The sequence below is a fragment of the Meleagris gallopavo genome, chromosome 22, assembly GCF_905368555.1.
Source record: "Meleagris gallopavo chromosome 22, MGAL_WU_HG_1.1, whole genome shotgun sequence".
Classification (NCBI taxonomy): Eukaryota; Metazoa; Chordata; class Aves; order Galliformes; family Phasianidae; genus Meleagris; species Meleagris gallopavo.
Genome location: NC_139425.1, coordinates 3,099,036 through 3,112,696, shown reverse-complemented (window position 1 = coordinate 3,112,696; position 13,661 = coordinate 3,099,036). Strand labels below are relative to the sequence as shown.

General features: G+C 38.1%; 1 protein-coding gene across 12 annotated transcripts in view; it reads right to left on the bottom strand.

Annotated features, from left to right (window-relative positions):
- PTPRT (protein tyrosine phosphatase receptor type T) overlaps positions 1 to 13,661 on the bottom strand; it is a 554,909-nt gene that overhangs the window by 422,663 nt on the left and 118,585 nt on the right. For all 12 annotated transcript variants that reach the window (XR_014887677.1, XR_014887680.1, XR_014887679.1 and 9 more), the window contains exon 2: positions 10,819 to 10,944. Coding sequence is in view for 3 of the 12 variants with exons in the window: in XM_085241335.1 (XP_085097461.1) it covers positions 10,819 to 10,944 (126 nt within the window). In the remaining 9 variants the exon portion in view is untranslated. The remainder of the gene's footprint in view (positions 1 to 10,818; positions 10,945 to 13,661) is intronic.

The following is a 13,661-nucleotide window of genomic DNA, read 5'->3' as shown; positions in this document are numbered from 1 at the left end:
TGCAGGACTACAGAGTTCTGAGAGCTGCTTTGTTTGCTGCCATGTAAAAACACTCCTGAGAACAAGAAAACTTGGTTCCTAGACAAATTATGTCAAAGAACGTTTTATGAAAAGAAATACTCACAACATTAGGAAATAGAAGGAAAAATGTAAGGGATAAGACTGTTAGACTTAAAAGCTATCTTGAAGAACTAACGTTTGTGGATGATGAATGGGATGGAGAATGAACAGTTTGAATTAAGATACTGCAGTGATGCTAGATGCCACATGAGAAAAGGCACAACAGTGAACGAAGTTCAAAAGGGGCCATACAAATAAGATCTTACATTTAAATGCTAGTTTCTAGTGTTGCATCACTGCACACCAAGCTGTGAGGTCAGTTGGCACAGATGCAGTTAAACAAGCTTATAAAAATGTGTTCCCATTAAATTACCATGTTGCAGCAATTAGACACACTCCAGAAGATTGTCCTATGCAATCTGTTCTAGATGAACAGCTAATGAGAACTAAGCTAAAACACGATCTGGTTATGATTCCTCTTTTTAATATTCCCTATATCACTAAACAGCTTAAATCTATAAAATGGAAAGGGTGAAAGATATTTGTCTGCTATGGTCAGGTGGAGTAGTGAGACTGGCCATGAGAGCACATAATTAAGTCTGTTGTGCACCTTCACTCCATCACCCTACACTGCATCAAGTTTAGCAAGAAGTTAATTTAAGTTATCATAGCTTGATTAGATCTTAGTTTGGCTCAGGGTGAGGGAGAAGGCAACTTCAGCTTTGCTGCCAAGATTCTTCACACCTCAATCTTCACCACTGTAATTGGTACAGATTAAAACAAGATGCCGTTGGAAAAATAATACCAAAGAAATAAAAATCTCCTATGGGAGGATGCATTTTAAAGAGAGGGATGGAGTGAAAAGAAACTCCTCTTTTCACATGGTAACTGAATGACAAACAACTAAGCCTCAGTTCACAGGGCACACTGACTTGCAAAAAACCACCACTAAGTTATCCTGTGAAAATCATGCTCTTCCAAGAGTTACTATATTGGGTGTTCTAGTCATACATAGTGTAAAAGTTTAAAAATTGGAAGCACTAAATATACTCTCAGTGCATAAAACATTTGTTCTGAAACATCTTCAAATTAATCAGATCTGTTATTTCAAGATCTTGAGGAGTGCAGACACTTACTGTCCCTACTTTTCTTCTTTCAGCATGCTTCTGCCCACTGCTGCTGCTGTGTGGACAAACACATCAGCTGAGACTGCAGACTGGCTCAGCCAACATCCATACACTGCAATCGATGGCATTTTGAAGGATCAAAGGGATGTAGTCAGATATTTAATGGTAAGAATAGCCTTATTTCAGGTGAACCAAGAAGGCTTTTAGACCTGAGCTATGTCATTCATTTCCTATTCTGTTTCCCTTAAAGCACCCTTAAGATCAGCTCTGCCATTTCCTTCATATTAACTCTGATGTTTGCACTGTAAGTAAAACTGAAGGGGAAGACCAGGAGAAAAATCTGATTCCACAATTAGAAATATAAACACCTTATAGTAAGAGCCTTTGTTCTGTTTGTACAAGGCTGACTCTTACATACTGAGTATAAGTACTGCAAATAAGGGCTTGACACCTCTCTATTTGTGAGCTGTACTGAAGACATTATGCTAAAAGTCAACCATTTCTCAAGGTAAATGAGGGCTCAAAAAGGGTTGTCTCACAGCCTGAAATGTCTCAACTCCCTATGAATTCCCCTGACTTGACTGGTACCATTTTATTGCAGCTGTTCATTCAATTCAGAGTTCACATCATGAAACGTGACAGAAAAGGAACTGATGAGAATTCAGTGAACGCAGCTTTTCATTTGAAAAGATCCTCAAACATATAAAATTGCTTTATTTTGCTTAATTTTCCACATTTAAAAGCATAAATTGCATTTATTTTTCTAGTCAATACTGAAAACAAGTGATAATTTGTAGTATTACAACTTTCATCTCAAAGGAATACAACCGCAACAGTTTCCATTCCTTCTGAAAGAGGTGAATGCTATGGAAGAGGTTGGATTGCCTAATGCAGGAGATGCATACATTATTTTTCCCCAAGAGAATATGCAAGAACTGTTGCTATCAGCTTCTTTTTGTACACACTTAAATGACTTTCAGGAAAACAGACTTTTTTTTCTTTTTTTTTTTTATGTGCTGAGTTACATGCACTAAATATCTAATATTGGAAATGGGAAATGCTAGTATTTCCTAAGAATAAAAAATCAGTTAGCATTCCTGGTAGCCACAGTTCTCAGCAGGATCACTTAACTGAGGTTATTACCATTCAATCCAAACAACCTGTATCCTTTTAAGTAAGTACTGAAGTATTTAAAAGTCTAGACTGTGTACTCTGCCTATTATGAAATCTCATCTTATTTATTTTGGAGGTGGTGGAAAGACTTCCACTTATTTCACTACACAGCAAATTAGGCCTATGGTAAAGTTAAATAATTAATGACACTGGAATCTTAGATACTACAACATAGCTTTGTGATCTGATGCTGAGATTTGGTTTTGTGATAAAAGTAAAAAATAATGATAATAAAAGTAGAAAGATGAGCTCACCAGGAAGACATAAAACATCCAGGAAATGTACTGCATTAGTCAGACAATCATCACAACATACAGTACCCATAAGTGACTATATCCAGTTTCCACTGAATTCAAAGAACTTCAGGAAAATTCCACTGACTTGGTGTTAAGCAGCTGCAAAGAGCTGAACATTTGTAGAGACTTGCCAAGACTGCTATTAAAGCAGACGAGGGACTGAACCTTGACTATACCTTCTGTCCTTCCTGTATTCTGATCAGCTCTGCTCTAAAGGCTTTCCTCTGTTGCTTTCTGATCACTCTGGGATGTAATTTTGCCTCAGCACTTCCTTTTGTAAATCCTTATCTTTCAATGTTCACTCCTCATTCACAATCTTATCCTTTTTTTCAAATCTAATCTATCTTGACTTTGGCCATCTGCCCATACAGCCCGCTCAGGTCATTCTTCTCTCAGACTTCTTCCATTTTAGGTTTTCCTTCTCTAGATGACCTTAGTCACTGTTTTTCCTCTGTTCCTTAGTAGCCACTACTTTCACATTTATCAATTTTACTACACCAGCTTCAGCAGAAAGACCTTCTCCAAGCCTCTTCCTACCTACGCATCTTGCTCATCTCCTGTTCTTCCTTCTTTTTCTTGCTCTGAATCTTCTAATAAGTATAAAATTATCAATCTTCCCCTTGTTATAGAAAGAATTTCCATAGAAATAACTATTTAAAACAGGAGATCTTAGTCACAGAATAACAAAACTTGTTTTGTATACTAGCCTTATTTCAGTGCAACTGTATTAACTTCTGTAGCATTTAAACTAGATAGTATTTATCCACTTGGAAGAAACCTAACATGAAAAGAAACATATCTTCTTTCTACCTCTCCAACCCTCGAACATTTTCAAGTTTTAAATTAGAAATGTTTTTCCATTACTTTGGTTATACAATGCCTTAACTTGGCTCTCAAACAACTGCCCGTTGGCACCTGGACAGCATGCCCTAATAGTCTGCATTTTTCCTCATCTAAGATGCTGAAAAGCATCAGTTCCCGTTAGAGCCAACAGGTTCCGGGAGAAATGAAAATGCCTGAAACCATGGAATATAAACACATACAACAATGGATTTCTTGCCATCCTAGTGTGACGCTGAATGATGTTATGGCAGTGCTTTAGAAGTGTCACGGTCTCTCTAATGGTGAAAATGGAAAGGTCCTGACACTCACAAACAGTCCCACTTCTGACAGTTTCCACTGAAAAGGATCAGAAATAGACAACAGTTCAAACGTACCATTTAACACATCAAGGTGCAGTAACTACATGCATTCCCTACATGGTTCCTTCAGGGTCATTAAAAGGCCTTCTGAGAAGTCATTCTTTCCATCTTCTTTGATATATCTTTATACTGTGCATGTTCAGAAAAAACTACGCTCCCTTGCCAAGCAAGATTACAGTACCAAAGTACCATCTACACAGAAGCATGCTTCTTCTGACTTCTCACACTGGTGCATAAATGTGCTGTTTCACATTTATGATACAAGTGACAAAACATTAACAACCAGGATGTAATTTCCTTCAGAAAGGAGCCTCTGGGGAGGTAAGTGTTCTTAATTAAATCAATTTCTCCCGCATATAACATCACAGAATTGTTGACTAACTTATGCTTATTTTTTTTTCAGTGCAAGATTGTTACTTTAGAAGTCTGTAATCTCACAAGTAGTTCAATTCATTACTACTTATGGTCCACCCAAAATCAGTAGGTCTACCCACAGATTGGTGTTAGAATACAGGAACACCAGATAGAAATCAAACATGTGGTACGAATCACCCTCAGGCTAATTGCTTGGAGTTACCTTTCTGAAAGCAACTGTGTGCAACAGAAGCAATTGCTCATGGTCTTCACTGTTAGTTTTCCTTGGCTGAAAAGCGAATTATATACTAATGTAGGTATGATTTACTTACAGATAACCTGACCAGAGAAAATAAAAAAATATGGATGACAATACATTCCTTTGAGGGAAAATAAATACTAATACTGGTCTGCAAACAGCTATTAAGGAATCAGCTACAGTAATGGCTTCTGGGGAGAACCAATAGATAGCATAAGAGTGAGCAATTTAAAAGGAGCAGTTCAAAATATGCTCCCTCTAGTTGTTTACAAGATTCTGTCCATCCCGAAGCTGTATCCATAAATAGTTATAAAATCATTTATTTTCCTGGGCCTAAGCATTCTTATGTACACTTTCCTAAAATAAAATCAGGAAAAAGATGTAAATCATCCCCCCAAACTCAAGTCAGTGTAAATTAGTGATGAAATTCTGAAAATTGAGAAGAATTATTTACTATTGATACTATAAAAGCCAATCCAAAATACAGACACTAAATGAGATGGAAAAGAGCAAAATTAAAATGCACTATGGAAAGTCTCCACAGATCCCTTTTTGCTCAGACCTTAAAAGCTGAGAAATTACTTTGAGTTCAGTACCCAGTCCCCAGACTAATCTATTTGTTTCTGTGGAAGTCAAAGAGTGGGGACAAACGTATTTCACTCATTCTTAGTAATTTCCCCTACAAAAAACATTTTTTTGAGAAACAATACACAGACAGCTGAGCCAATTTTCCTTCTCCCCTCTCAGACAAAATTGGATCATGATTCATCACATACACAGTTGGATTTTAATTTATTCCTTTAACAAGTTTGTTTATTTTCTTGTAAGCAAGTATTAATCCACTCAGACACAGGAAAATGTTAATTTTACTGCACTGCTTTTCAAACTTAAAAAAGCTGAGTCTAACTCATGTTGGTGCTCATTCTAGCCTTGAAGAAAAAAAAAAAAAAAGAAATGCCTGGCCTGTGTGCAGAGATTCCCTGTTCTCTGGGGAGGTTAACACTAACTGCACGTCAGTCCTCTCTGAATTAAACTGAACAATCCTGTCAGTCTTCAATGTGGGCATAGATGGAGAGTTTATCATCATCTTCAAGGAAAGCTGTTCCGTAATTATTCATTCACACTGACTTCACAGTGCCACTCACTGCGAAGAAGAAGGTGACACAGGAAAGCATTTGGCCCATTAGAGAAACATAAAACTTCACTCAGTTCAGTGGAGTCCAAGTAGAATTTAGCCATCTGGTATTCAGATATACATCATGCCTATGATGTTCACTTGCTAAATGGTTATTTCGTGAAGCAACGCTAATGATGATAACCCTTCTGTTCTTTCAGTGAGAAGCTCAGTGAGCCCTCCAGCTACTGGAACAAAAGTACACACCCAATTAGATGAGAGAAGAGTCCCCATCCCTTATCTCTGCTACAAGAGAAAAGAATAAATCTGCTACATGTTCAAGGGATCAATGCGATTCCAACACCAAACACCTCTCAAGCTACGTTCATTTCATTGTGCCATGCAATATGGACTCACACAAGAAAGTACTCAGAACGTGTTCATGTCTTAACCTTACCACTATCTCAAAACATCTAGCATTATGAGGATTCAGCACAGAGCCCTTCTCCAAATTCATGTGAGGACAGATATAGGACAAATGCTGACTGCATCTCTGAAGAGTGAACTGCTCATCTCAGTGTTGCACTTGCCATTAGGGTTTCAATCGACAGGGTAGCTGACAGTCACTTGGTACTAACCTACTCTGTCCCCTGAAGCACTGTAAAACAGTTAAAATGCTTTAGCTCAAATGTAAACAGCAGAAGTTTAAAAGCAATACATGCACACTTCCGAATCTGTGGTGCAACACTGCTTATCAGCTATTTGATAAGTACACACTTATCAGATACACACAAGAAAACCCATAAAATTATGTATTCGTGGCATTTCCCACAACTATTTGCAGCTTCCAAACTGTGAGTTACACATTTCAAGCAAGTTTCAACCCTTAGATAACAATGCATCCATTTCTAGCATGAAAATACTGTTGACTGTTAATGGGCCTTGTTTCTTTGTGGAAAATTGGTGAAATTTTTGTGAAGTGAGGAAAGCTAAGCAACCTGCACTTGCTAAGGAACACGCAAATGCTACAGTGCTAATTCTGAGTGCTCTAATTTCTTCTAAGCATTTCACTCATCTCTAAGCTCATCTAAATTTGTTTCTTAGACAAACAGGGTGTCTACTTGATTCAGCACAAAACAGCAGTGATATTGTGCATCTTTACAGAAAGATGACTATGTGTATACACACATATACATACAAAGTAAACTAGCACTTACACTAAGTGCCAATTTGTATAAATGAAGGGAAATCAGCAGTCAGGAAGATGAGGCCAGACATTCAACTGCTGCGTGCCGACTGCTTTCTGCTAACACAGAACAGGGCAACTTCACCCAACCAACCAGGAGATTAACAGTCGGTGTAACGCTGACAGACACTGCTGCACAAAGGCACATTGCACCATAGCTCTGCATTCAGAGAACGACCGTACTTAACACAATTAAAGTAATTGCTCCAGCCTAGTCAGCCCAGTTAGGTCTCCATTGGAGTTAATTAGAAAATGCCAGTAAAATACTTTGAACATGCAAATGCTAAATGTTAAATACTTCCATTATTAATATATTCTCACAAATGCTGCGATGGTAGGCAGGTGCAGGGTTCCTGGAATGCTGCAGTGTTATAACATGAAAAGTAAAGCCAGTATTTTTCCAACACTAGTTTTAACACAATACAAGAACTTGTTCTATGAACCAAGCTTTTGCCTCTGAAATACACACAAGGTCAGGTCCTTTTACCACCAAGGAAGTATTTTCTGTGATTCAACACAAGCTAGAACCCCATGTTCATCTCAAATCATCTAATACATAAGCACATAAAGACTAGTTATTAATGGGGGAAAAAAAGGGGGAATAAAAATGGGAATAAAAGCATGAAGGAAATACAAGGAGCAGGACATAACTACTTGCTGTAGTCTAAACTTCTGGAACAGAATTAGAGCTGTGCATCCTGCCAGGACTGTCATGCAGAGTTTCAAATCCCAGCTTAGTAAGAGAGCTTTAGGCAAATACCCCAAAAAGATAAGAAAGAATGGCTGAAGGCATGAAGTAGAGAGAAGGAAACAAAACATTCTGAATTAAAAAAGGTTAAAAGCACTGGGTCATACTTAGTCCTGGGAAACAAAGCCTTAACCAGACACTATGTAAGAGATAATAAAAGAGAGCAACAACTGATTATTCTTCCTAGTCATAGATGGAGAAAAAAATAATGAGATTAAGCCATAAAAGGGAAAATGGAAGATGAGTACTGAGAACCTTTATAACTCAAAGAGTGGAACAAGTAGCCCAGAGGCTGTAGAATACTCATCACTGAGGATATTCAGGCTTAAGTAAACACCCATCTGTTATGGAATATTCTGTTATAATCGCTCCTGCTATCATGCAAGGAGGTGGAAAGAGTTGCACCAAAGTCTGGGGATTGGATACCTACAATTAATTTATTTCAGGTTTCTGAAACGTTTATTTGAAACAACAAACATCTGTTTCTTAATCCCCCAATTAACACAGTTTCCAGCCCGAAGGAATTAACCACAAAATTCATGAAAAACAGTTTATTTGCTAGCAATGGTGTAAAACAAATTGCCTACAAACTTTTACATGGCTAATAGAGCAGTTTAATTGTGCGGGTTTTTTTTTTCCCCTTTGAGGAGTGCATTTTAATTCCAAAAAAAATATAAATAAAAATAAAAATAGGCAGCAGTGTCTCAGCAGAGAATTACACAGTACTACAAACTCAGGCTCTCATTCATGATACTGACCTCCTCTGAAGAGCACTCTGAGATCTAACGATGAAAAGGACTGTAAAAAGCACTAGATGTTATCATTAGTATTCAGGAGGATGGAATTCTGTGGCTTGGTTGAATTCAAAGGGACCTGCTGGTGCTTATGAAAGCTGACATTTTAAACAAGGAAATAGCTCTGACAGCAACGTTAATGTGGGCTGACCAGGATGGGGTGAGGCCACACTTTTCTGCCAACATTTCCCAGCAGGTTGCGCTGCAGACTTATTTAGGATCATGGAACCAATTTAATGCCTGCTCACACGTTTTACCATTTTCACAATACAGTATTTTAATCTGATTCCAGCTACACAAGAACTGTGTAGTGTCTAAAACAGCATCCTGATCAAGAAAACATGCATTGCTGCTTGCATCCTCAGAACTCTATGCATTCTTGCACTCCTGTTGCTCCTGCCCATGCTAAAAGTGATTTCTTGCCTACAGTTGGCCACCAGAAGTTGCTTATTCCAAACAGTTACCACCTCTGTCACCCTTGCAACTCGATGGATTTGCATCGTGCTGCTTCAGCTGCTTTGGAAAAACTAAATGGAATAGAAAGTCAATCACCAAATGTTCTAGTACTCTGGCTTGAAAGATGTCTCTAATTGTAGGAGTGGAACGTGCTGTTCACCAGTTTATTTGGCTGGCTTTGCCGCTAGATGAATTTTAAGTAATCCTTTATTCTCACAAAACAGACTTTCAATGAGTAACCAATACAAACAACACATGCATTAAGATTCCATCCAGCAATACAGTCTCCCAGTAATAGCTCTAGCATCTCCGCAAGCTTGAGGCAGTTTAATTGAACACCATAATTTACCTCAAGGTTAGCATCATTTGGACAGCTTTTGAAAACATATTTTTGTTACTGGAGAAATGTGTTCTGTACACATTTGCTCTGGTCAGCCTTCTTTTCCAACCTAATGATTTGACCTTCTGTTCTCTGTGACTAGTACTGAAACATCAATTAGTAGAGCAAAGCACTTTGTCATTCCCCCTCATACTCCTTAAGGTCTCTTTAAATAATATCTCATTATCAGCACACTACAAGTTGTTAGAAGCCTTCCCTCTTCCACATACAATATAATAATATATACATATAACTAATACAATTAAGATTTCTGCATTTTTTTATGTTGCTTTTTTTGTTGTTGTTGTCGTCGTTTATTTGCAGCTGCTCTAACACCTTTATTGATCTAACTGTTAGTGCTACCTGATTACATGGAACACAGCAGTAAGAGAAAGGACCATATGTATCTCTATCTACTTTGCTTTGGGAAAAATAATTCTGTACTATTCTGGGGTTTGTTTGCCATTCCAGGCTGTTGATTGTCTATCAATTTCTCCACGGATCCAGCATCTTCAGATGATAAAACACTTTCAGATGGAAGGCAGGAAGATAGATTTTCCTTCACATTTGGAGTTAGCAAAGTACTGAACTTTTCCAGTACAAGCCCTCCCATTAATTCCTTGCCTTCCAGATGGCATCACAGCTATCTGTGTTCCTATTCCTTCAGATCATTCTGAGATCTGTAAATTCAAATATCTGCCGTGTCTCTCTAGTTAGGTCTACTACGAACAGCGAGTGTGACACACAAGAGCTGAAGCTGAGGAGCTGTAGAAATAAAACTGCCCTTATTAAAAAGTCAACACATTCAGAATGATGAAATACATTCTTACAGACAAGACCAGAGAAGTAACTTTCAGAATTAACTTTTGGGATACCAGAGCCAAAACAAGTAGTCCTACATGTCACACACTTTGAAAGATTCTGTTACTAACAGCTTCCAATTTAGGCTGTAATTAAAACAAATAAACAAACAAAAAAGCAGCTATCTTGTGGTTTTGTTTCTATTAACAGCTTTAACATGCAGGGATGAACACTAGCCTGTCTACCCATGGCTACAGCAGGAAACTATTGTTACATCAGCTCTACGTGCTTCCCTTACCAGGCACCTAGCAATTTCAGTTTCTTAGCCCAATAATTTACAGGCATAAAAACACCCCTGCAACAACACAAGATGTTAATTCTGCCAAGTAGTTCATGCTTGTCAGAGTACAATCAATTAACTGGAACAAATACTTAATGACTGCAGTCAAGTTGGCTGGCCAGTTCTGTTTGCCATTGTGTCAATTGCTTTAGAGCAGGGCCTTCGGCTATTTCAATTGCCAAAAAGCACAAACTATGGTTTTTAGAAAAATTTAGTGCCTTTTCTTAAAACATGCTTTTCTTCAAGCATTCCATAGGATTTATGCCATATATACACCAACAATATAATGTTAATTTCCAGTAAGAAATAAAACCATTGGGAATTTTCATTACTGTGAGCTCTTCAGAGAATGCTGAAAAGACTACAGTATTATTATATGTTCACAATGTGCATCAGCAACCTGTACAGGGCTAACAGCTGATCCTCACAAGGAGTAATACCTCTGCTGCTGCAGAGGCTTCTTACTTACCAGTTGGGACTGCAGGATCCATCGTTGGCTTTTCCCAGGTATTGATCTGCTCCCAGGTAAATCCATTGGTTCCCAAGGCCACACTGTAACCACAATTACTGTAGTGCTCATCAAAGGAACAGCCACCTAGAAACAAGAAAAATGCATGCATTCCTGCATTAATATTATATATAATCATTATACTAAAATCATTTAATTTCTCGTACCTAGGTTTACAGAGAGAGAAACTTGAAAAAAAAAAAATTCCTAAATATTATATTTCAGGAGCAGAGAAGATATCCAGAAAATATTTTTGAATTTTCAACCTTTTGTATCTCTTAGAAGTCTTTCTTCTCCCATTGCTACTCTTCTCCTCTATCAGCTCCCTTTATTTCAACCTATTTTCTTAACATTTTCACGGACAATTGCACATAATAAGCACATGCATTTGGGTCCCAGTACTGATATTTACAGAAACCTTTAGGTCAGATATTAAAAAAAAAAAAGAGGGAGAAAGAACCCAAATGGCAAAGACAAGCAAAGTATCACTATACAACAGCGATACTCGCTTGATTTCACTTTTAAGATTCAAATTACACTGGGTTGGGTTGCAACTATAGAAAGTGCACCCTTCCTTGCAACCATCTCTTATGCTTAATAACCACGAAGTTCTACGTGACACGTATCTACTTCTCCAGATCTTTCAGAACTGGACCTCTGAGTGCAAGCCTTTAATTTCTCTACAACAAGGGAATAACAAGAAGTGGATGGAAACTAACATTCACACCTTCCAGTGATCTTTCCTACTGCAATTCCTGAAATACTTGAAAGTGATTAACTATCATCTGGCAGCTGTCTGAACACTTACGAATCAAGAAAAAAATATATCTCAACATGGACTCGTGTGAGGCAAACAAATTCAACTAGTTTAGTCCTCATTTAGTATTAGTAGATTGTTACTACACTGCTGAACCACTCTTCCATTGACTCAGGTACATACATCACATCCAACCAGCTTGGTTTGCCAAACATATTGCAGTACTGGATCTATTACATCAGGTAGATTGGGTGCCTGGGTTTTGACCTTAATTATGACAACAGTGTCACTGCCCTGCTTTTGTTTTCTCTTACAGAAGCAAGGAGAAATTTCTCTGCAGTTACTAGTACTCCAAAGTCAGCTGGACATATCTAACACTTCTGGAGCTGCAAGGACTGAGCAGTGCTCAGGGCTACATGATCTTGCCTTTCCAGCCAAACTGCCAATTGCTCCTGACACGAATCAGAGTTATATGCAGAGAGACATTCCCGGCTCTTTACCTTCCCACAGGCTGCATTCCCTACACATGCACAATAAATAGCAAGTACACAAGTGGTTTCCATTCAATAACAGTTACCCAACAGTGGGTCATTTAGGCATTCTTTAGTTTTCGTGTATATTTTTTCTCTCTGGCTCCCAACAAAACCCAAACCCATCTCAAGTGGGGATGAAATTCCTCACAAAATCCTTATTCTGTTCAAGGATTTAATGTGCACTCCAACCACAACTGGTTTTCTAAAAATTCCGGTGAAACTTCACACAAATTATTCCTACTTAAGCATATAAGCTTGAAGGATTTGTTGGATAGAGTACCTAACCATACTCGGTGCTGTTAAAGAAAAGTTCAAAGCTTAAGCTTGTCCTAAAAGAAAAAATTGTTATGTTGCGTAATTTTAATATAAACAGTTCTGAGTATAGCAGATTTCATGACCCTTCCAGCCTTGCCTGCTTCAGTAGAGACCTTGCAAATGTATTTTCTACAATTTCTAAAAGTATTTTTGCTTTAAATTTACAGTGCTTGTGAGGCTTTTCAGAGCCGTCAAAATGAGCAGGACTACACTTCAGCTGTTTCCCTAAAGTTTTAATTTGATTTAGGTGAAAGAGTTCAAGTTTAAAATATTAAATGTGCTCATTAAAGTGTCTAACGAAAAACAGGTGTTCTGGATTGCCTGTGAGGAGCATGCAATGCAACTGAAAGTCACCTTTTTCGTAGTGAGCAGCTACAAGAAATGATATCAAATACTCTGCTCTCAGTCTCCACGCAGGGCATTGTAGTTTTGACAGATTCACTCTATCAGGAGGACTTCAGACATATTCCATTTGCACACCACCTCTCTACAGCACACTACAGAGTACAATAAGTGGTGCTGTCTCTCAGCTATTTCTATGAAGGAATAAACAAATACTCTGATCAAGCCAGACAATTGCATGAGGGCTCATGTACAAAGAAAATGACGCAGGTGCTGATATAAAGTTTCAGAAGCAAAATGAGATGACAACAAAATACAGGGTAACAGTCCTTATTTAACAGGGAATGTAATTGCTGATATATAGATACAATTAGCTAACTAGGTTGTTTTATGTACGCAGAGGCAGGTGAAGTTGGAGAACAAGCTGAACAAGGGTAGTGAGAGCTTCTGGAAATTAACTGGGAGTTTCTACTGATAAGAGACAACACCTTAGAAAGCTTGAAAGCATCTTGTGTGAAATTCAAGACTAACCCTTGTAGTAAGATTGGATAAGAAAGGAAAAACTGTGGAGAGCCTTAAAAGCAGCTGCAACACATCTACATTTCTAAAGAAAAGTTAGCGTAGGAACCACCAAATGCAAAGTGACAAGGCAATAAACCAGATGGATTAATTTACTGGAAGCAACAGAATTGGAATTTGGAGAGGTGAATTTGCAGGAAATGAGGACAGGGAAAAAAACATTGGAGTCGATTCTCAAGGCTTGGATAAGCTGCACAGGGAGAGTGGCTGCACAGGGAGCACAGAACAGCTCAGTCTGGATGATCAAGAAGAGGAAAGCACCTGTCAGCTTTTTGCTA